General features: G+C 36.3%; 3 protein-coding genes across 6 annotated transcripts; 1 reads left to right on the top strand and 2 right to left on the bottom strand.

The window, feature by feature from the left end:
* Positions 1-683: 683 nt before the first annotated feature.
* LOC109163993 lies at positions 684-4,096 on the top strand. The gene is made up of 3 exons (XM_019312728.1): positions 684-2,228; positions 3,081-3,342; positions 3,647-4,096. The coding sequence occupies exons 1-3, from the start codon at positions 1,072-1,074 to the stop codon at positions 3,824-3,826; spliced, it is 1,599 nt and encodes a 532-aa protein (XP_019168273.1). The 5' UTR covers positions 684-1,071; the 3' UTR covers positions 3,827-4,096.
* A 90-nt stretch (positions 4,097-4,186) lies between these two features.
* On the bottom strand, positions 4,187-6,037 carry LOC109163995 (60S ribosomal protein L37a). The gene is made up of 5 exons (XM_019312733.1): positions 5,940-6,037; positions 5,421-5,460; positions 4,660-4,748; positions 4,496-4,578; positions 4,187-4,402 (listed from the first exon to the last, which is right to left on the bottom strand). The coding sequence occupies exons 1-5, from the start codon at positions 5,940-5,942 to the stop codon at positions 4,339-4,341; spliced, it is 279 nt and encodes a 92-aa protein (XP_019168278.1). The 5' UTR covers positions 5,943-6,037; the 3' UTR covers positions 4,187-4,338.
* An 8,040-nt stretch (positions 6,038-14,077) lies between these two features.
* LOC109163994 (actin-related protein 7-like) lies at positions 14,078-22,491 on the bottom strand. Of its 4 annotated transcripts, none has more exons than XM_019312732.1 (9): positions 22,303-22,491; positions 21,547-21,632; positions 20,076-20,234; positions 19,718-19,951; positions 18,816-18,957; positions 17,410-17,654; positions 15,441-15,624; positions 14,819-14,886; positions 14,078-14,475 (listed from the first exon to the last, which is right to left on the bottom strand). In XM_019312732.1, exons 3-9 carry the CDS (start codon positions 20,151-20,153, stop codon positions 14,323-14,325), a joined length of 1,104 nt encoding a protein of 367 aa, XP_019168277.1. In that variant the 5' UTR covers positions 20,154-20,234; positions 21,547-21,632; positions 22,303-22,491; the 3' UTR covers positions 14,078-14,322. The 4 variants fall into 4 exon arrangements, with proteins under 4 accessions (XP_019168277.1, XP_019168274.1, XP_019168275.1 ...); XM_019312729.1 differs by having other exon boundaries at positions 20,076-20,238; XM_019312730.1 differs by having other exon boundaries at positions 20,076-20,238; positions 21,547-21,612; positions 22,303-22,468.
* Positions 22,492-24,509: the final 2,018 nt, after the last annotated feature.

Genomic DNA, 24,509 nt, shown 5'->3' on the forward strand with positions numbered 1-24,509 from the left:
CCAATAAATAAAAAGAGTTTTATCGTGATTAAATGATAAAAAAAATTAAGGTAAAAAATTATAATTCCTGTATTAATGTTGTTATTGAAAATACTATCATATTAACAATAAAAATGTCAATAACTAAAAATAAAAATGTTACACATTCAATCATCTTGGCGGCAATAATTCCAACCAAATTAGTCAGACAATTACTTGGTAACTACAATATTTCAAGTTTAACTTTCAATGGGGGTTGTATATTAGCCTTTTAGGTTTAAGTCGGTCGGGTATGGACAACTTAGATTCGTTTGTCTTTGGCTGGCTAGTGTTACAAAGGGGACTTCACCCAATGTACACTTTCGAGTAGTGGCTACGGGGTTTTTTCGTAAATAAAAAATATTAAAATGCGATGCTAAAATGTCATATATTAATTTTTGAATACTACTAACTCAATTACAATATAGTATCTGTTCATAACTACTTTCTCAACCTACTAAAGATTGAGGCTCAAACTCATAACCTCTCATATGAGAGACCAACCTTGTGCCATTAGACCACAAGGTCTTGGCTGAAAATATATTAATTTTAAAAATAATTTTCATAAATGCAAAAAAAAAAAAAAAATGAGAAAATTATAGTGGTAGTATCGCAAATAAATAGAATGGTGAGGGGGAATGGGCAAAATGGGGGGGTTTTGTAGGCTAGGCAGGGGTTGGCTTTTGTTTGAAATCCATCCTTCTTCTACAGACTCGGTGTAAAACACACCATTAAAATACCTTAATCTTCTTGCTCTCTCCGCTCTCTTCTCCATAACACAAAATCTCTTTTACACTCACAACTATATATATATATATATATTGTTGTGCACAGATTCCGTTTGTAGAATTCCATCCATACAGGTTGAGAAAGGGAAGAAGAGCGAATTGAGAATCATTCCATTTCAAGAAAAGTGGGAAATTTCCACCCAATTTCGTGTTTCCCCGGTGAGATAAGCTCTGGAATTGGCAGGGGAAAGCGATATATTGTTGTTGGTGAAGGGAGAGAGAGAACGAGTGAGCGTGGATGTATCTTTATCCGCATGTATAGGTAATGCATCAGAAGAAATCTGAAGTTCAGATCGGAAAAGAAAGCAGCGGCGTCTCTTCCGATTTCAACCCTACCCTGCTTTCTTCGTCTTCTTCGCTTTACCAGAAACACAATAATCCCCATCTCGCCCCCAACGCTTTCTTCTTTGCGGCGCCTCCTTCTCCGCCTCCGCCTTCTCCCTCTGCTGCTTCCCCGCACAATACAACCCTTCAAATCTTCATCAACGATGGCTATGACTCGATTCCGCCTTCTCCCACCGCTGCCCCGCCGATGGTGGTGCCAAATAGCAAGACCACCCCTCATAAGAGACCCCTTTTGGGGGTCTCCTCCAATAACCCTTCCAATTCTTCTTCCAGCTCCATCGTCAAATCCCCCACTTTGAGCAATTCTCTTCACAAATATTCATTTTCTTCCGCTCCTCCTCCGCCGGTGGCCAAGGGTCAACATTCTTTTAGAATTATGGGTGTCCATGTTTACCATCAGCTTCGTCACCTTCGCCGTGTTGTCCGGGTTCACCTCCGCCTCATCCTCCTCCTCTCCTTGCCATTTTTCTATTTTCTGGTTTCTCATCCCACTAACTCCTTTTTTCTTGATTTCCTCTCGGCTTTTGCCTTCTCGGCAGCTCTGTTGTTTTCTTTGAATTTGGCCCTTCCCAGGCTGCCCTCCATTCGGTTGTTCCTTGCTAGGTCTTTACCAATTAAGCTGTCCTTGTCAAACCAAGTGTCCAGAAGGCCTTTGCCCGTATTTTGGTCTATCGGGTCTCGGCCTAAGTTTGAGAAAAAGGTGAATTCTGGGAATTTTGTGCAGGCATATAGAAATGGGGATGTGTATGAGGGTGAGTTTCACAAGGGGAAATGCAGTGGGAGTGGTGTTTACTATTATTACATGAGTGGAAGGTATGAAGGTGATTGGGTTGATGGGAAGTATGATGGCTATGGAGTTGAGACGTGGGCGAGGGGGAGCCGGTATAGAGGCCAATATAGGCAAGGACTTAGGCATGGTTTTGGAGTTTATAGGTTTTATACAGGGGATGTTTATGCAGGAGAATGGTCAAATGGGCAGAGTCATGGGTGTGGGGTGCATACCTGTGATGACGGTAGCCGATATGTTGGTGAATTCAAATGGGGTGTCAAGCATGGCCTTGGCCACTACCATTTTAGGTATTCTTTAGACATTCATTTTTCCTTCTTTTTTAGTTGCTTTTTGTTTGTTATTGTAGACTGTCATGTTCATCTTATTCTTGTTGGCTTTAATATGTCTCTTAATCATAATTTGATTTGCTGCACATTGGAGTTCAGGTGTTATGACTTACTATAGTTGTGAATATGATTTATATGCTCACTAACATATCATGCTGCAAAGATGATTCATAATTTCATATCCATAGGTAAAGCATTAAGCAAGTATGTTCACCAACTCACTCACCTTTCCCGTTAGTATCTTTTAGGATGCATTATTTTGAACAAGCAGTAGACTATACTAAAAATAGCATAGTATATATAAATGTACTACATAGAAGAGGTTTGATCCAGTGCATTAAGCTACTCATGTCCTACCTTCCCCGTGGCTTTGGAAAATATTTGTCGTTACTTACTCTTTACATAAATAAATGAACATGATAAAACGATTTTAACACTTGCAGCCTTTTATGGGAATTAGCAACTGTAAAGTTACCAACCTTGCAATATTATTAACTCCTTTGATAGGAAAAATTACAGCCTTTGCATACAGCAGTAGACTTTTACATGTGAAAAGGAATAAAATTCATGATGGCATCATGCATCTCATCCATCCCCTCTTCTTTTCTTTGATTCACGCAGACCATGTTATAAAGTAACACCTTTATTTTGTCATTTTGTGTTGGAAATATCAAGGCTGAGGTAATAGACATTGTTAATTTGGAGCTCTTGCAACATATTGTATCTAGAAGAAATAAATTAGAATGGCTAATTTTGTTCTCAGTCAATAGCCTGCCTTATTGAGTATTGATTCCGCATTTTTTCACATCTTAGGAATGGTGACACTTATGCTGGAGAATATTTTGCTGATAAGATGCATGGATTTGGGGTTTATTGCTTTGCAAACGGGCATCGTTATGAAGGAGCTTGGCACGAAGGCAGGAGACAAGGATTGGGAATGTATACTTTTAGAAATGGAGAAACTCAGTCAGGTCACTGGCAAAATGGGGTTCTTGACATTCCAAGCACACAAAGTGTGTCCTATCCTGTATCTCCTGTTGCTGTTTACCACTCAAAAGTGCTTAATGCAGTCCAGGTAAATTCATAACGATAACTAGCTTTTATCATCATAACCTATTTAGTGTGTGGAATTGTAAGGTTAATTCTCAATCTGATTTGGGTATAATTAATTTGGGCTACGTGAATAATCTGTGGCAGAGTATAAAACAGTTAGTTGTGAGATATTTGATGATTTTATAAAGGTCTCTTTTCTGCATATTTCTGTTCTCATGCTATGAATACTGCATGCAAATTGCCTTACTACTTGGGGAATACACATAGCAGAGGGCAACAACACAAACACTGAATGGTATTTTTTTTTTTTTCGGTTATTTTCTCAGGAAGCACGACGAGCAGCTGAGAAAGCATATGATGTTGCTAAGGTGGATGAAAGGGTGAACAAGGCAGTAGCAGCAGCGAACCGGGCAGCTAATGGAGCAAGAGTAGCAGCCGTGAAAGCTGTGCAAAAGCAAATGCATCATCGGAGAAACAGTGACGAGCTTCCTATTCCCATCGTGTAAAAGCAAATGCATCATCAAAGTTGGGCTTAGAACCGGCTCTCGCCTTTTAAAGCTGCACGTGGGGAGCGGATAAAGAGCCAGCCATATGGTATCACTTCTACACAGTACAGTACCTATCTACTACTTGGTCATTTGTTAACTTCTAAAGTAGCCCAGTATAATTAGAGCGCTGGAGCCAAGGGAAAACCTGACCCAGCCGGCTTTGTGTACGTATAATATTAATGACTTCTGAAAATTGAGTTCTTTTTAAGAAATCCTTATTCTTGATCACCCTTCTTGTCTTTGGCCCATTTTACTTGATCTGATCTGAAAGCCATATTTATTTAGGTTAGGTTCTATCTTATAACTAAAACTAAAAGCAAGCAGCATCTCACATTAATTCCAACATGCAAAAAGATTCAGATGTTTCAAAAATCAAAACACCCTCTAACATTACACAAAGGTCTAGATTTTGATAGCTACAAAACAACCAAAGTATAAAAGTCTCAAGCTTGACTACTAGCTTCGCGTTTCTAGCTCTCGGTTTGCTCCCTAAGCCTTCGGATGGTGCTCCTTACTGTAACAGCACTAGCAGTGCTGCCAAGGAAAGTGAGAACCAATTAGTACTTGAGAAACAAGAGTGGTAAAAAGTAAAAACTCGGAAGAGTGAATTTGGCAAGAGCCACTTACTTCAGTGTGTAAGCACCACCAGCTTTGACTTTCCCGCAGTCTTTGCAACCCCAAATACCCACAGCTTTCCTCTTCACCGCGTACTGCAAAAATATATACACTAGAGTAATTAACAACAAAAATCCGGGAAATTTATAAAATGCACCAAACATGACATGGCTTACCTTCCCACAGAACTCACAGAAGTACTTGCTATGCTGACTGACCTCCATCTTCTTTATTTGTTTTCTCAAACTGGCACCATAGCGGGTACCTGATATGTTGTTGCTTATACATAAGTATACCAAACAATGCCAACATGATACAACAGCCAGGCCTAAGCTTATTACACGTTAACCAGTCAGAATGAGCAAAAAATTGGTGCAGACTACATTTTAGAGGATAACTAAAAGAGTTCTGGCTAGCTAAAGTTGAAGAAATTAAGGGGTTTACTCTTTAAATATGCATTCAGAATGAGCAAAAAATTGGTGCAGACTACATTTTAGAGGATAACTAAAAGAGTCCTGGCTAGCTAAAGTTGAAGAAATTAAGGGGGCATTTGGTTCAAGTTATATAAGATAACCAAGGTTATATTTGCTTGGTAATATAAGATTCTCATATTTGGTTCAGGTTATGTAACTTTCACAGAGAATGTCAAGATAACCACCGCATTAAATTTTTAGCTATTGGAAGGGAATGTGAGATCCCCTCCAATTTCTAAACCAAACACAGGAATCTAACATTCCCTAAGGGAATCTAAATATGCATAGGCTTGATTACTAGATTGGCCTATGAGCCTATCAGTTAAATCCACAAATACATCATTCTGCATCATCCCAAGTCCTATCATTTATTGTAGCAAAACTAACTCCATAAAAACATTGACTTCATATCACATAATAACTCAATAAAATAAGTGAATATATTAACCATGCTAGATACATACCGTACTTCCCAACAATACCAGCCTTCTTGGTTCTCTTGGTCTGGGTACATAGTTAACATAAATCAAGTTTAGAATGTTAACCAAAAACATAAAGAAACATGATTCAGTTATAGAATACAGAAAGCAGACCAAAACTCACAGAGCAATAACTGAATCAAACAAATACTCTTATCATGAAACCTTCAGGTGCAAAAATATGCAAAGTAAAACCTTTGGTCCTCTTTGAAAGCCTTATAGTTTCAGGGACGGACAATATGCTTTAATTAAACTACAATACACGTTTACTACTTGAGGATCTCTGCTCCTTTCTTTTTAGGGATTTTTACTAACTCCATTCTTCTAAATTGAAAAAGAAATCTTTAAAGAATAACTTTTTTCTCTGTTTGCATCAAATATTGAATATACATTACCCTTTTTCATTTTCTAATCTTGTAAATACCAGTAAAAATCAGTCCGATTGAAACGTGTTGATAAGATGAAATTGGACTTAGATTCTACAAAGAGAGAGAAAAGAAGTACCATCTTGGGGAGCTAGGATAACAGCGCTGAGACGGCCGAGTCTGTACGAAGATGAAGACGAACAAACTGAGATAAACCCTTAAGATGGGTCTATATAGGAATAGGATTCGTGGATCATGGATCTATCATTTAATCCTAAAGCCCAGCGGGCCTACCTAAGAAACCCGTTTGTATATTCTACAATCAAAAAATTTATCCATGAGTCGTGTGATCGCAAATTATGCTGTGTAACCGAATGCACCATGCGCATGGTGCATTCGATGCAAAACGACGTTGTTTTGGTTAAAAAACGCGCGTCCCACTTAAAGAAGAAATCAAGTTCGATTCCCGGCAATAGCATTTTTATATATCCATAAATTCATAACTATATATCCACAGTGAATGAATGAAGTAAAAATCCACAATGAATGAACTAAATATTCACAATGAATGAATGCAGTAAATATCTGCAATGAATGAACTAAATATCCATAATGAATGAACTAAATATCCATAAATTCATAACTATATATCCAGAAATTCATAACTATATATCCACAGTGAATGAATGAAGTAAATATCTACAATGAATGAACTAAATATCCACAATGAATGAACTAAATATTCATAAATTCATAACTATATATCCACAAATTCATAACTATATATCCAAAAATTAGTAACTATATATCCACAATAATGCTATTGCCGAGAATCGAACCTGATTTTTTTTTTAAGTGGGACGCGCGTTTTTAGTCAAAACGACGTCGTTTTGCATCATATGCACCATGCGCATGGTGCATTCGGTTGCACAGCATAACTATTTTTCTATCCAAGCTAGAGCAACTTGGTGCCACTAGACTATAAAGTCCTTAGCTTATCCATGAGTCGTTAAAGTTGAGGGAAGGTATATAAATTCACCGCAAATTATATCGTGCACCGCGATGCATAATCGATTATGCACCGCGCATCAAAACGACGTCGTTTTGTTAAATGAAAAGAAATGGCATTTGTTTTCCGTCGTTCCGCACCCTTCCGCAAAAAGTGACTCTGTTATTCAGTTTCATTTTGTATACACTGTAGTTTCAGTTCAACACAACTACAGTTTCATTTTGATATAACTACAGTTTCATTCGATATTTATAGACTCAAATATGTGAAAATGTTATCAAGTGGCTTGTGGTTCACTGGTATTAGATTGCTCCCTTAAGTGGGAGGTGATAGGTTTGAACCTCACTTGAGGCAAGTAGTGTGTATATGTAAGGTATCCCCTTCTTTATAATATGTGAAAATGTTATTTAATTTTATTTTATATACACTATAGTTTTATTAAAACACAACTACATGATCATTTTGATATAATTACAGCTTCATTGTACAATATACACTCAAATATGTGAAATGTTATTCAGTTTCATTTTATATACACTGCAGTTTCATTTCACCACAACTACAGTATCATTTTGATATAACTGCAGTTTCATTTGTCGTGAGGCAGTGTCGGTTAAGATATACTGTAGTGCCAGTTGGTGTTTAATACACCAAACATGCGGATTCCGTTAACGGTAACGACAGGCCGTTTCTTTACTTAAAGAAATGGTGCCGTTCTTTTACCGCGGTGCATGTGCACCGCGGTCTATGATATAACGACGGTAAATTCACTCATTTTACACCTTATAGCTCCATCTTTGTTTCTATACTCAATTGCCGCAATTGTAGTAACAATTACTGATGAATTCAAACATTAATGGGAATCGGGGTAATCCCTGTTAAGTTGGTTGGGATGTTGGCTTGATAGTCACAATATTCCAAGTTTAATTCCCAATGGAACGACCTATTGGTTTTCTTGGTTTGAGTCGGTCAGTTATGAGTAACTTAGATTGGTTGGTTTATCAAGTGCACATCCTCGGATAGTGATTGAGAAGTAAGATGTTATGATTTACCAAGTGCACGCCATTAAATAGTGGATGATGTTACATGTGGCTCATACTTTCTATGTTATAGAGCTGGAGACATGAGGTGGTTTGTCCAATTGTCTGTCACCACAAGGTCCTTGGATTATCCATGAGTCGTTAAAGTTAAGGGAAGGTATATAAATTCACTTATTTTACACATTATAGCTCTAGCTTTGTTTCTATACTCAATTGCCGCCATTGTAGTAACAATTACTGATGAATTCAAACATTAATGGGAATCGGAGTAATCCACGTTAAGTTGGTCGGGATGTTGGTTTGGTAATCACAATATTCCAAGTTTAATTTCCAATGGAGCGACCTATTGGTCTTCTTGATTTGAGTCGGTCAGTTATAACTTATGAGTAACTTAGACTGGTTGGTTTATCAAGTGCACATCCTCGGATAGTGATTGAGAAGTAAGATGTTATGATTTACCAAGTGCACACCATTGAATAGTGGATGATGTTATATGTGGCTCATACTTTCTATGTTATAGAGTTGGAGACATGAGGTAGTTTGTCCAATTGTCTGTCACCCTAAATTGAGAAGCTAAATTTTCACCTTGCCCTAGCTCACTGTTGCAAGGCCATACATAGCCCACAGTCACCCACGAAGCAATTGTGCCGAACGGTAGGGCGCTGCTTGGCTAAGCAAGGCACCAAGTTGCCTAGCCACCCGCTCATCCCTCTTTTTTTGCCTTTGGACCTTGGACCCTAGATTTTGTCTTCCTACTCCATGGATGTTAAATCTTTACTTCTTTGCAGTTTGACCCCAAACTCCCTATTACCCTGCCCAAAATTGCCTCCCTTCTTTAACCCATTAGAAATCTTTCTAGGGATCATGGGCCGATCACAACTCCCCTGTTTCTTTTGATTATCTAGAAAACTAGAGCAATTAGTAGGGGTCGAACATGCAATCTTGCAGATTGCCCATATTTCCCTATTTGAATATCAAATTTAACTACAACAAGGTGCATAGAACCATCATTTTGAAAGAATTTAAATCCCTGCAATTACATAACCTCTCTCAACTTCTTTCCCCAATTCAAGCATTCTCAACCTCGCTCAAAGTGCCTATAAAATCTTATTTTCTCTTGAAAAATTATTTTCCTTACTTGATGGTAAATTTTTGGCTCGCAAAATTTTTAGCACTTCTTTTTCCACCGTAAAAAAAACAACAAACTAGATGCCCCCCATCCCTCGCCCCAAAAAACAACACCCATGACGTCAACACACCATCGCTCCAAATTATTGTCACCATTGACATTCTCACCACTGGTTCACCAAAAACTACCACTGTCCACCTACTTGGGACGCTAACATGCTGCCTACCTATGAATGTCATCACTAGCCTACTTAGAGCATATGAGTATCTATCATTGGCTAGCTTGTCTCTCCCACCATCAAGCTACTTGCAGCTCATTTCGTTAACCTAATGACCCAAGCTACCACCCCGTTTGGTACTAACCTAGGCATCTCGCTATGCTCTTCCACCATCGGGCATCTAACTAATCCCTTCGCGGTTGGTGAGCCCTATTTGTCCCCGGCTCCTATGAGCCTTACACTAGCCACCCCTAACCCTCCCCCAAAACAGGTTATGGCCTTAAGTTCTTTTTAGCATCACTAGTAATATGAAAAAATTCAGGTTTTGCACATCCTAACGTACTTAATGCAATTGACTACTATTCAGGGCCAATAATACCCTTGTAACAAAACATTTTTTGCCAAAGGGCATTGCCCCCTAATGGGTGGCATAAATCGTTTCATGAATTTCCTCTATGACTTGGTCCATTTCCCCTTGGGTGAGGTACTTTTGTAATGATCCCATGAAGGATTGTTTGTATAATTTTTCATATCATTTGATAAGATAGTGGCATGGTCATAACTGAGGAACGTGAAACCATATGTTACAAAAGTCTAGTGTATTGAGTAGTCAAGATTAAAATATAAATAGAGTGTATTGAGTAGTCAAGATTAAAATATAAATAGAATAACAATCAAACAATCATAGACTTATACCGTGAAATAAGCTAGGAGCAGTGGACTAAGACTTGGACTAACTACGAGTAGATACGAGCTAGGCAAAAATGCGAATCAAACTAAAAAACCGAGTAAGTAAATGAACCCATGCAGTTTGATAACCCAGTTCGGAGAATAACACTCCTACGTCTAGGGGCATTCCAAGATCTAAGTGAACTTTCATTCATCAATCAACCAATCAATGAACATTACAACAATGTAAGGACAAAGTATAGATGCGACATACACAACACGATTACTTAGCTTAAACTCACAAGCACTTCATTGAAGAGTTGTTTTTATTGATTTCTCGATCAAAGCACATTGAGGCTTCCCCTCAATAGCACCATGTTCCTAACTTCTTGTTAGGTGATCTTGGAATTCTTCTGCCTAATAATCCTTGAATAACAAGAATTTATATAAGCCTACTTGGTCAAACGCTGATGATTAATTCATTGTTGAATATGTGAATTAAGTCTTCAATTTAGAGCATTCATGATTTTCTTCTCTTTCTAGAAAATCTGGATTATTTGAAGAAGTCTCTCTCCTTTACTCGTACAATAGTTAATCTCTCTTTTATATTTGGCTTCTGCATTTGACATTTGGAGTTGAACTGATCAACATCCAAGTTTCTTTTTCTTTCATGAGAGGTTTGTCCACTATTGTCTGCCATCTGCCAGCAAATCTTGGATACAAGAAGATTAGAGCATATACCTGCTATGCTGGTTCTATAGGTTGTTTAATGGAAGGGTAAACTATTTGCTTCTTCCTTTTTCACTTTGATTTTTTAGCTTGAGTCTCTGGAGACTCAAGTTCATTGGTCAAAATTTTCTTTCTCTTTAGACCTTTATTCTTTTCAGGTGTAGAAGTGGCATGTGCAATGATTGTTAGAGGAGACCGTTTCATAGTATGAGATTTGGTGACTTTTCTTTTTGTTTCAGGGCTATTTGGAAACACTTGAATATGATGTAGTGATGGGTTTGTTCATTATGATCCCTGGAACTTTCTCTAATCTTGGTCTTTCCTTTTGCTTTGGCTTTGTGTTCAGCTTGTTTTCTCTCAATTTCACCAAGTTATTTCTTGTATTCATCAGGAAAATATCTAGTTCTTGTAACAAGAAAGTCTCAAAGTCTCCACCAAAGGATCATAATGTATGATGGGTTCAGGAAATTGTTTAGCATATATAAACTTTGTTGTGGGGAACTCAATCTCAACATTTTGCTCACAAGATAAAGGGTTTTGGATAGACAAATGAGGAAGTAAGATACAAATGGGTGTGAGCTTAGTTTTCCAATAAGCAAGAATTCATCAATGATATGTTACAATGTGTTTCATAGGGGTGCAAGGAATGTGGGTTATGTTTAGGATATTCAAACATAATCATTTGATTGTTCAAAGTGATTGCTTCAATTTCAACTAAGACAAATTTTTCACAAGAGTCAGGAGGTACATTTAACATCTAAACATCATAGGGTTTAGATTTTATTGGAACAAGGGTTGACAAACTTAAATCTCTCATGGGAGAGTCACAGTCAAAATTAGATAGCACAATGATATTCTCAAAAGTAATGCGAGGAGGACTTTCTTTTACGAGATTTTGACATAAACTGTGAATAAATGGACTAAGGGTTACCTAATTCCACTGATTGACTGTTAGAAACCTGAGTAGTTGAAGCTGCAATGGTCGCTATTTGATGAGTGCCAAATATGCCTTATTTTGTGGGGTGTTTTAGTGATATTTATTGCCTTGCGTAAGTCCTTTTGGGTTAAATTGTGTGCTTAATTACTTTATTTGCATAAAGGTTGCATTTGATGACTAACATTGGAACACTTGTATGGCATTTGAGTGGTTTTAAGACATTTGGAAGCAAGAAAAGGACAAAGTGAAGAAAAGCATGAAGACTGGGAGTTGCATGAGTCGTGCACGATCGTACAACCCTCGTATAGGAGAAGGCCAACAGTTGCACGACACGGGCACGATCGTGGTTGCTGAGGATTAAATGAAGATGTGCACGAAGCCACGAACCCGTGCATGATCGTGGAAGGGCTCGTGGCGGCTCTAGATTGCGGCAATAAAAGAGAGATTAGGGGGGATTGTGTAGGGTGTTGGTCCCAAAAGAAGTAAGGTAAAAGTTTAGAGGGGGGTGAATAGACTTTTACACCGTTTTCGCCAAATGCAACAATTGCTAAGGCAACAGAGAAATCAACTCTTAACAGATTGTTAGAGTCTTGTGGACAGCGGAATAATAAAATGAGTATGTGGTGATTGTGTCAAATATATCCACGTGAGGAGCAAGCAAGTAGTAGTAAGTAAATAAAGCAGTAAAGAACACAGGAAAATTAGAGTGGTTCGGATGTGGCGTAATCATCCTACTCCACTTGCTCTTATCTCCAAAGCAATTCACTATATCCATCACTTCTTGGTTCCAAGATACAATGAGTTCCGTGGTCTAGTGCTTTGATCACCAAGCCCGCACTAATCATGCCCAACCCAGTGTCTACAACATTGCTACAAGATTTCACAACTCTGTGCTACTTTCCTCCACTTTCTACACTCCGGTAGAACTACAATTCGGATTTCACAACTCCGTGCTACTTTCCTCCCTTTCTACACTCGGTAGAACTGCAACCAAGATTTCACAACTCCTTGTGACAATCTTCTTCCTACACTCCGTAGGGACTTCACTTGTTTGTAGAAAAAACAAGTTTCTCTTACTTCCAACTTGAGACTTTGTTGATAGATCTTCAATGTGCAGCAAGTCTCTGTTGTGATGAAGATTTTAACACTCTTGAATATTTTCTTGTAAGCTCTGTATCTCTTGAGTGTTTTTCTTACTTTTGAATTTTGCACTCTGTTCGTATGTACTGCTCTTATTTTCAATTGTTGGAACTCTGCTTCAAGTCTTCAAATCTCCATCCTTTTATATTGAGAATTTGTCCGTTGGAAAAAGACAATCTCAAATTTGTAATCTTTCAGAAATCCTTATCTTATCTTCTGGCATTGTGTTAGAAAATATTCCAGCCATTGTTGAGCTCCAAGTTCACGCGAAGAGACTCCCAAAAATTCATCTGGTGTTGTTCACGCCTTCTGGGAATTCTTGAGCTCCAGGTTCACGCAAAAATGTCTTCTCCAATTTTCCTGATGTAGATCATGCCTCTTTGGAATTTTAATCTTCAAAAATATTCTTCAATTTAATCCCTTACTAGTTTGGACTAGTAATTTTTCTCTGTGGTTTCTGCTTGTAATTCTTCTTCAAATTCACGCTTACTGTCTTCAAAATTCATCTTCAATTTAATCTGACTTCAAACTTCATCCATTGATGGAAACTGCATCCCAATTCTGAAATTGCTTCCCAAATTCAATTTTGAAATTGCTTCTCATACTTTAGCTCTTTGACTGATCTCCTTTTGACTTGTAATTGATGCCCAATACTCCATCCCATCTGAAATTGCTTCTCATTTGAAATTGCATCTCATACTAAATTGCATCCTAATTTTCTCTTTCAATTGGCACCCAACTGAAATTACATCCCATACTTCTTCTCATAGCAATTGCCACCCAACGGGCAAACCAACAATATTAATGAATAATGTGTAAAATGATAAAATGCAATTTAACGTCATATTAATGAACCCACAGTATTACTATAATGGCCCATGATCAACCATGATCAATAGTACTTTTTAATTAACCTATAATATATTATTATTATTATAATAAATTATAAACTATAATCTATAATGCACATTAAAACAAAATCCATGATACAATTTGCCACAATGTTACAAAAGAGTACAAGACCGGCCATAAAATATATTATATCAAGGCGTTTTGGTTTCAAAGTTTTTGCTACTCAAGCAAAGCTTTGATATTTTAGGTCTCCTAAATATTGCAACATTTTATGTATGTATCAAAAAATTAATATCATTCCATATATTTCATTAGTCTAAGTTTAACATGCTCATCCACATGAGAACAATGCTTTCAAATCATTCTCACAAAATTTTGATTTGACTTATCACAAATTATTAATCAAATAAAATCATATTATATTTTTAAAAATTATGCCAAAAGTTTGAGGAAAGCAACAAGCACAAATTTTTATTGTACATCAGTACACAGAAATGTACTAAACATTACTTGCAAATTGCAATTATGGTGAAGCCAATTCAGAACTGCAATGACATTTGCAATATAATTGATGCAGAAGCATAAAATCATGCAAAAAGTTTCAGTATCGGCTGTTAGCTTCCATACCAACTAGTACTACGTAACATTTAGATATTAGTATTGCTGCAACCTAGGAACATAACAAGATCGAAAACAAATTATCTGTTCTAGCGACAATACAACAACCAACTATATAATACATGTTAGATTATAATATACGAATGAAGCGATCGAACAAGCAGATGCTAATGTGATATTCCCTAAAAACATTTTTTGTGAACAATGGAAGGTCCGCTTTCATCATAGTCTGCCTTGGTTATGTGTTGGTTTTGAGGGAACACAACTTTTGCAAGTATGGCGCCACCAACCCATGCCGAATACATAACCAAGTTCTCTGGCATGTACTCCGGAGGCTGTAATAATATGGAGAAGATAGAGGAAATCTTAAACCAACGACAAAGAAAAAATCTTTTTAAATAAAGAGACCAAGAACCCTGAACCTATATGACTGCTTAAAAGTAGAGGAATGAACTATTAGCACAACCACGATATTGATATAGATGTAAATTATTCAACATGAGATTAGGACTTAAGCAAATTCCACCATCCCCACATTATCATAGTTTCAAATGAATTCCCAAAATCTCCGCTTCACTAGTTAAAAAATCCAGATTGAACCGTTGTGCAAAATGAAAGTAGGGCAGCAATGGAAATATTGTCAAACTACAACTGGACATTTTAAGATCACCAGCCTACCTTCACTAGAGCAGGGCTGATAGCAGATGAGCAGAGGCTAGCTTCTTTCTGGAATCGATCTTCAAACCCTGCAATATAAGCACCAAAAAAAAAAAAAAAAAAAAAGGAATAAGCACATAATAATGTCTTTGCAGAAGAAGTGAGGTTACAGAAACAGTTTCAGTCAATTAAATTCACAGTGAAGTTAAAAGAATGATATTCTCTAACAATATATAGTGCCCAACCAATCATTGGGTGTTTTCCCCCTTTTCTTTTCACAGCTAAGAGAGGAATATTTCCAACTTCAGAATCTTAAAAACAGCTAGAAGACCATAACCAACTTCATGAGAAATTTGAGGAAGAAAATGAGGAAATTAGATTCCGAGAAAGTGCCTTCCAAGAAAGTGAGTCATGCACAGGAATGCCACAACAGCTTCTTTACACTGAATACATTTTGGATGCAATATTACAGAAATGCATGAAGCATTCTTGCAATGTAGGTTGGTACCCAAAATAAAATGCTTCTAGTTGCACTAATTAAGTTAAAGATATGATGAAAAGGCCCAGATCAAGTGAAAGTACAGGAAAAGAAAATATCATTCCTCTTAAAGTAAGCCATCTGAAGAATAAAATTGGAACCCACCAGTCATTGAAGTAGTGCCACCACAAAGCACAGTGTTTTCTAGCAGTTGGCGGTGATTTTCAGATGATACAGTTGAAATACTATGAACAAGTTGCTCCACAATTCCATGTGTTTCTAAACCCAGAATAGAGGATTGGAACAAGGCCTCCCCTATAGTATATCTTTCTTTTCCAATTTTGATAACCTGAAATAAAATATAAAGAACTTTATTCAGAAACTTAAACAAAAGATAAGGAATAGGACAACACATAGCTAAAAAGGCAAGTAGAAAAAGGAAACCCATGGGTATACAACCAAGTGTATATTTATTAATTATATTAATTATAAAGATACAAACAAGTTTTAATGAAAGCATCTTATGATGGTAACAAACTAAAAGGAACTACATCCATTGAGGCAATATGTAGACTGATGAGGGCATGTTTACTTCAGGAAACTGTTCTATTTTTCTGTTTTCTAATTTTTTAGTTTTCATTCTCTATTTTCTCTTCTTTGTTTTCAGTTTAGAAAACTTGTTTACTAACAATCATTTTTTCCAAATTTACTTTTTTTAGACTAACGTTATAATTAATTTCGAGTGATTTTTATACCTTATATTTAAAATAAATTTTGGATATGTTTGGTTTGAATGGAATAAATATAATTTTTACTTTTAAGTCTAATATATGTGAGATTTTTACATTTGATGTTCAAACCAAATTTATATCCGAATATAACATAACTAAAAATATATCCGAGCCAATAACCTTTTAAGGTCACCTAAAATTTAGTTTAAATAATATTAATATTTTTTGAGCTAATATTTGAAATTTTTTTGGATATATTCATTGGAATGACTTGTGTGTGTGTGTGTGTGTGTGTGTGTGTATATATATATATATATATATATATATATATATATAGAGAGAGAGAGAGAGAGAGAGGGAGAGAGAGAGAGAGAACCAACCTCCCCATGAGTCCATGAAAACCAAACAAATAAGCTATTGAGATCAATCAAAATCTAAAACTTGGGGTAGAGTTCAAATTTTAATTTTGATAATGTGAATAATGTCTAATTTTTATGTGTAAGCAAATAAATTATGTTTATATAAGTAAATGCGAGTAGAAAATATAGAAGATGATTATAGTGATATGTAACCAAATAGATGAAAACAGTTTTTAAAAGTTCACTAATTCTTTAGAAAATTGGAAAATGTTTTCAGTTTTCAAAATGGAAAACTGTGCTAGTAAATATGTTTTCTGTTCAATTTCTAGAAAACGGGAGAAAATTTCCAGTTAATAAACATGCCCCAAAGCTCCATTGAATTCAATATAGTAAGCCACTTATTGCTCCACCCCTGCCACTCCACACACACATGCAAAGAAAAAATGCTATCTATTTTCTTAAACCAACAATTTTGGATAACCAATTTGGTCTTTATGAAGACAATTTATGTTATTAGAGAGTGGAGAAGTGTTGAGAAAAGAAGAGAGATGACACCATAGTTTTTGTAGAGATTGTAAAAGCATATTAAGAGAGCTGGTTCAGGGCAAAAAACTACAACTTATATTAGGATTACAAATGATATGTGTATGAAATGACAGTTACCATTCCAAGCACAATTGTAAAACATCATTAAACTGATGATTGATGAAATGGATTGCGATATCCTGGTTTCTTTACAAGGATTCTTCAAAAGAAAGGAAAGGTGCATGGCCATGCAAATTATAAAATAAAAATTTATAACTATTCTGGTCCATGTAACTTAGCACAGTCATGGATATGGTGGATAGCAATGTACACAGAAATAATTTCTTTACAACATCTACAAATTACATTTTATGTTATGCAATTAAAACAAGAAAGGATTAAATTTAACTATAATTTCGGTTTTCAACTAGAGGGATTATCAAAAGCAAAATTTCCTGGGCAGTTGGGCTCTATGAAGAAATGAAGTCATTTGCATCTAAAAGCCAAAATAAAGAAAACCTGGCCATCAGGAAGTGTGTGCTCCTCTTCTAGGCAAGTTTGTTGCATCTTCTCATAAGCAATATCATCCTCAGCACAGCATGCATATTGCTCTTTTATCTTCTCAACATCTGACATCTTGAGTTTCACCATTGGATTTGATTTACTGAGCTTTTCTGCCAGCAGCTTTGTCAGATCTACACCGCCAAGTTCCAACCTTCTGGAAGCTATGTGCTGAACAGCACCCTCAATTACTGGTGCAATATCTGAAAAATGTCAAATCACAGAAAAACTGAGTATATATGGAGTAAGTTCAAGAGGACTAGGAGGCACACACAACTATCCTCAGCCTAACTAAACTTTAATCCCAATTAAGTTGGGTTCGGCTACATGTATTATGTATACAGAAAAAACAAAGGGGATGTTTGGAAAATGGCTGACAGTTGGTTTGACCAACTTTAGCAGATTGATTTGGTCAATAAGCTAAAATGGGTGTTTGCTAAATGGATATTTGCCTTAGCTGATTGGCACCAATCAGCTGAAATTTGAAATGCTACTCCAAGCGGGGCACTTTGAATCTGCTTATTGGACTTAAAATTTTAAAAGACTAATATAACCCTTAAAACCTTATCTCTAACCTCTCACAAAAGACTCCCTTTACTCACAAAAGACTCCCTCAGCTCAACATTTATTGAACCTGAGCTTCATAGGCTCATCTTCTGATATGCCCAAACTCTCAAAGCCATTTTTGAATGCAGAACAATAATCCATTAAAAGGGACTTCAAGTATATTATTAGCCTAAATCATTTTATATCCAATGCTGCGGTTTAGATCTAAATGATACTAGCACTTTATACTACAAATACTGCAAAAACAGAAAAATTTTCATTTCTCCCATCATTCCATGGGTGCAGGTGAAGTTTCTTGAAAGTTGAGGTGCTCCATAGTATGTTCATTTTTTCTTTGTTGGAATTGGGACCTCTACATTGAGTTTAACTGTACGCCCTAGGCAACACTAACATAGAAGCTTCAACTCCGAGAGAAAAAGAAATAAAATAAAATAAAAATAAAAAAAGAAATCCAGGGTCATATGTTTTGCTCTTAATATTATCATTAACTTCAAAAAGTCTCAACTCTGTGTCTCTATAAACATGTTAAAGGCCTAGATACTGATAACTAGTTAACTACACATGATATCCAAATAATGAAAGGGTATTCTACTTTAAACAAGTATTACCATATGAGCCTCATTGAACATTTAGGTTATTTATAAGAAATGCAAAGAAAGATAATAGGAAAAGCAAACTCATTTATCAGAAAATGATGTGTTGATGTATCCACATAGAAAAAAAAATGATTAAGCTATAGACAAGACTGAACTCCTTCAGTTATTGAAAATTTTGAGGAATACTAAGCAAATACATACCTATTTTTCCATGACCAATGTCAACTGTGCATCCTGATATGCGCCCAACAGCATAGAGTGACAGCACTGCTTGCTCAGAGGCATAAAACCCTGAGATGTTAAATGTCTCAAACATCAGCTGTACTAATTGTTCCCTGATAGCCTGTGTCGATCAAGAAAAAAAGAATTTAATATTCCATACTATTAAAAGATAAAAGGTTAAAAACTTTAAATTATTAAGTTGAAATTATTTGGTGTTTCAAGTTTTGAACCAATTTATTACTCCATCTGTCCCATTTTGTCTGTCCTACTTACTATTCATTGGTCAAACCAACATTTTCTTCTTTGTTTATTTTCTTTTAGTATTTTTTACTTATTTTTAAATTAATTTTTTTGTGTTAAATAGTACTTTTAGGGTAGTTTCTAAATTTCTAAATATATAAATTTTGTATACTCATACTAAACTTAATATTATAAAAAATTGAATTAAAAATAACTTCAGTCAAGCCTCGTTAATCGAACCAGACACATAAAATGGGACGGAGGGAGTATTTACTAAGGTTCAACAACTTTATTTGTATCCTAACATATAACTATATAAGAAAAGTTTACAAGATCATTTTTTTTCCTTAATATCGCTTCCACTATCCAAGTGTTTAAGTTCTCCAAATATTTCTCAACACTGGTTGTGTAAATAGTTATCAACAGAAAATAGTTGAACTTGTTTGCAATCTATAAAAAAAATTCTTTTCTTAATTATAAGGCAATTAATTAACAACTAACTTAAACCAAACTAATTCTACTTGACCATAATCCATCACTCACTAATAATATCTTCAAAACTAAATCGTAGGTAGCAAAGAAAAAGAAAAAAAAGTGTACATTTTTCTAGAGTTGAGGATGGTGAGTGGGGGGTAGTTTACCTTGGGAGTGCAAAGTGGATCAGTGAACAAGATTTGGCCCTCATTCCCCATTTCCCAACCAAGGCCGGTGTAAAGCACATGGTGCAATAGGTCTTCCATTGCATCCCAATCCTTCACAAAGCCACGGACAACTGGGTCCACCGCGTCTTCCTCCGCCGTTGCCGTCGCCTCCTCAGCCTCCCCATCCGCGGCACTATCGTCCTCAGGAACGCGTTTCATTTGAGTTGGAATTATCTTTAAAAGAAAACCCATAATAATTAATTTTCATAGGCATGCGAGGTTGTTCTAACCGTGGAGCTAAGCAATTAATTAAAAGATAATAATTTTGCAGGCGAGAAAAAGTGAGTGAGTAGTGTACCATGGACGGAGCTTGGTCAGGGACGGCGAAGCCGGCTTTGAGAAATTTAGAACCAGCATCCACCACCACCGCCTCCATCACGGGAGATTTGAGTAATAGATGGATAAATATTCCGCTGATGGGGAAGAATGTGCAATATGTTGTTTGAAGAAGTGGAGACTACCTTCAAATAGAATTTCAATTTGAATGAAAAGCCCAGTTTAGCAAAGAATTCAGCTGAGACCATAGTTTGAATTGATTAGCCCATGATATAAGGACATGTATCCCCCCGCTCACTTTGGGCCCTCAAATTGGGATCATCCCACTTCCCACTATCATCCACATACAAACGAAATTAATAATCTTGTATGTTATAAATAATATTAAAATGTAGACATTATGATTAGAGAATGTAACGGTTGTAACGATCAGCGTCATTATTGTCATTATTATTGTTGTATTATATATATAGTTGTATTATATATATATATATATATATATATATATATATATATATATATATATATATGTTGTACCCCTCATCTTTGTAGAGTAAATGATGTTATTGGAATGAAATAATTAACTTGTCTCTACAATGCTGCTATTCTCTTTTCTTTTCTTTTGTACTGATTTCCATTAAGAATACGGTTCCGGGGATGGCTTTGAGCTAAAGGCTACAATTACCACACATTATCAGCACGCTCCTAATTTACTTCTCCGGTGAACGGTATGTTTTTTTTTTCCATAGTCGCTACAAAAAAAGCCTATACTTGCACAATCGTGTTCTATTGATCTGTGGATATGATATTTGGATTATATACCTTTGAATATATTATTTGGTATGATTTTTTTTCTGCAAATCTATTGATACATATTCCTACCATTTTGTGTATACATTTTTTTTTGAAATTAAAATGTTAGTATAATTCCTACCTATCAGAATATGAACTTCATCATCTGCCACTATCTTGAAATTAAAATGTTAGTATACATTTCTAAAGTTAGAAATTATAAGTACTCTTTTTTTTTAAGTACAAAAATCTGTTCATTTATTGTCATAATAAGTAGCTGTCCTTTTTTATTTAAAAAAAAAAAAAAAAAAAACTCATGTCCAGTACCCAGTAATCATTACAATCTAAAGTTGTGTACGTTAAATAAATCGAAGCTATTTTGACAGTATTCAATCGAATTTTATAATCTCTGAAGAAAATCTAAACATGTAATTTTATACAATTATGAATAAATCTAAAAAGCTCTCTGTAACTATAAACAAGTTAAATAAATTTTGGTTCATTATACAATTCAAAACGGAATATGGTAAATGAGATCACAGTTTAAATATTAGATTCAGTTTCAATATGTATTGATTCTTTGAGGCAGAACTGTGTATGAAAAAAATATGATTTACATATAAAGATTTGACCAAATATTGATCTATATCATATATTCAACATGACAACATTATAACATAAAAATGGAGAAACAAACTTACCTTTGTAGATCGGTAATTTTTTACTGGTGTCCTTTAGTTGTGTAGGTAACGCCGAGGAAATCAGATCTGGTAATAAAAACGCCGATCTGTGACATAGACACATAGTGATAGTACTTTCACCGGCGTTAGCAACAGAAAACAAGACTCCGGTATACTAAACAAACGTATATACGGTAAACGATCATGGACTTCTTTCGTAATCAGCTTTCAAAACTGGATCAACTAATCACAAATGAACGAAAAAACTAACAAAACAAGGGGAAAAATCACTAAGAATTGCGTATGAGAGCTTTAAGTCTTGGTGTGTTCAGGGACGGAGTCAGGATTTCTACTGAGGGGGGAAAAAGCAAAGGTAAAATGAGTTCAAAAATATTCATACATTAACCAAACTCATACAGCCAGTAATAATGTATAGAGTTGCTCATACAGTAAAATACAATTGCCCTAATTTGAGTAATTTCCCTAAACAAATTCATGTATTAAACTAATTCAAGTATTCAAAAAAGCACATACATTAAATTGATTAAATTAAAATTAGAGAAATTAGGGAGACGGGAGACCAGGGGCCAGAGACAAATTAAGATTTTCTAAAGAAAGAGGTCAGATTATTTTACTGCCATTGAGTAGAAATTAGGGAGACCAGAGACCAGAGACCAGAGGCCAGAGGCATTTCCCAGACTTCAACTAATCCATGTATTCAATTAGAGAAATTAGGGAAATTAGAGAAATTACAGAAATTAGTGCAAAAAAACAAACCTGAATACTGAGAGGAGAGTAGAGGCGCTGCCACGCTGAGGGCTGAGACGGTGTTGCCGGTGTTCCTGCTGACCGGCGGGCGGCGGCTGAGGGCTGAGGGGGTTACGGCGGTAAGGCGGCGAGCCGGACACGGTGAAGTAGCGACTCCAGAGGCCCTGCGTGAACTGCTATCTAAATGTAAAATAATACGGAGTAATAATGCGTGAACTGCTATTTTAGGGTTAGTTAGAAAAGCAGGAAATGACTTTTGAAAAATAAATCATTTTTCAGAAAATATTTTTTTTTTTAGTGTTTGGTTACATTTTGAAAAACTTACCGCATGTTCAGCACGTTTGGTTCACGGAATGAATTTTGAGGTAATAGGAATGCTATTCCATAAGGAATGGAATAGGCAGGAATAGAATAAGAATTGTATTCTATTGTTTGGTTCGTGGAAGGAATAGACTTTAGGAATTATATTACTGTGTTTGGTTGGTTTAAGGAATAGAAATAAAATATGTTTTAAAAGGCATAAATACCCTTATAAAAATATGTGGTGGTGTCGATGGCGGCGGCGGTGGCGGTAGCAGTGGTGGTGGTGGTGGTGGTGGTGGCGGCGGCGGCTGTGGTGTCGGTGTCGGTGGTGGTGGCGGCGGCGGCGGTGGTGGTGGTGGTAGCAGCGCTGGTGGTGGTAGTTGCGGTGGTGGTGATGGTGGTAGTGACGGTGGTGGTGGTGCTGCTGGTGGTGCTGGCGGTGCTGGTGGTGCTGGTGGCGGCGGCGGTGCTGGTGGTGCTCGTGGTGGCGACGGTGCTGGTAGCGATGATGGTGGTGGTGGTGGCAGTGGTGGTGCTGGTGGTGTTGGTGGCGGTGGGGGTGGTGGTGACGGAGGGTAAAATAGGAAGTAGAAATTTTAAGCTATTCCTAATAACTCAGTAATAACCTAATACCAGGGGGGCCCCTGGTATTAGCTATTACCTTATCTGGGGGAATGGGGTATTACCGGGAGTAATATTCCCGGTAATAGAAACTGTTACCAAACAAAGGAATAGGCCTATTACTGGGAATGCTATGCCATTCCCGGCCGTTTAGTTTGCGGAATAGGTCTGGAATGGAGTAGTATTCCTGGGAATAGACTTATTCCTTTGTTTGGTAATGCTTTTTATTCCAGGAACATTGTTCTTTGGAATGAGCTATTACCCTTGCAAGGGGAATAGCTATTACTAAGGGCCCCCTGATATTAACCTAACCTATTCCTGAGTTCTCAGGAATATACTAATTTTCTTATTTACTACTTTACCCTTAATTAAATTTAAAATATACTACTTTACCCTTAATTAAACTTAAAATATGTTTAGATTACAACACTCTCAATCAATTGTACACACAACATCATTGTTGAATCAAGAAATCCATGTTCCTGGGCAAATTAAATTAGCAATGCATCAAAGAAATTTGTAGCATTCGATTCACACAATATCATTTTTCAAAGAATTATGATACAATAAATTGATCAACAATAAAGAATACTCATAAATTGTTAAATCGTGCAGGTCTTCACTTTTCTGGTCGGAGCATACGATCTCGTCTTGCTCGTTACTGCCCTCCTTGAACCCACAGTCTCCGTCCCTCTTCTCCAAGGCATTCAGCTTCGTCCCTCGTTTCAGTGCTTCTGCGGATGTCCCTAACTTCCTCTTAGCTGATTGACTTGAATCACATCAAAAAGGGCCTTTTGGACCGAGACTAAGTTTTAGTGCAGAAGATGTTGTCATGTACCAACTTGGACGCTTCTTTGATATGCGACAATTTGAACGATTCAGGCGGATTTTTCACCATTCAACCTATAGGATTCTGCTTGGGCATCGAGTGAGTAAAATAGTTTGCAGTGATGAGATGTCTGCTGAAGATATGTTTGTTGTTAATGAATATGAATATAATAATTGAGTCTGTAAATATGTTGAACAAACAATACTTGGATAAAAATAATTATCTGACAAGGTGTTGTAGAAAGACTCCTTGAATCAAGGATAATCTCTTAATTTGAACAAGACTCATGAGGCCTTCAAATTTAGTTGCTCTTTCAGACCTAATGAGCTTAAAACTCACTCAGTCACGCCTAAATGCCTAATGCAGCATAAATTAATTAAACAAACTAATTAGGTTACTTCCAAAGTGATGTGGAATATATTTATTATTATTATAATTTAAAAACATATGTAATAATAATAAT

This window comes from Ipomoea nil, unplaced genomic scaffold (genome assembly GCF_001879475.1).
Source record: "Ipomoea nil cultivar Tokyo-kokei standard unplaced genomic scaffold, Asagao_1.1 scaffold3054, whole genome shotgun sequence".
Classification (NCBI taxonomy): Eukaryota; Viridiplantae; Streptophyta; class Magnoliopsida; order Solanales; family Convolvulaceae; genus Ipomoea; species Ipomoea nil.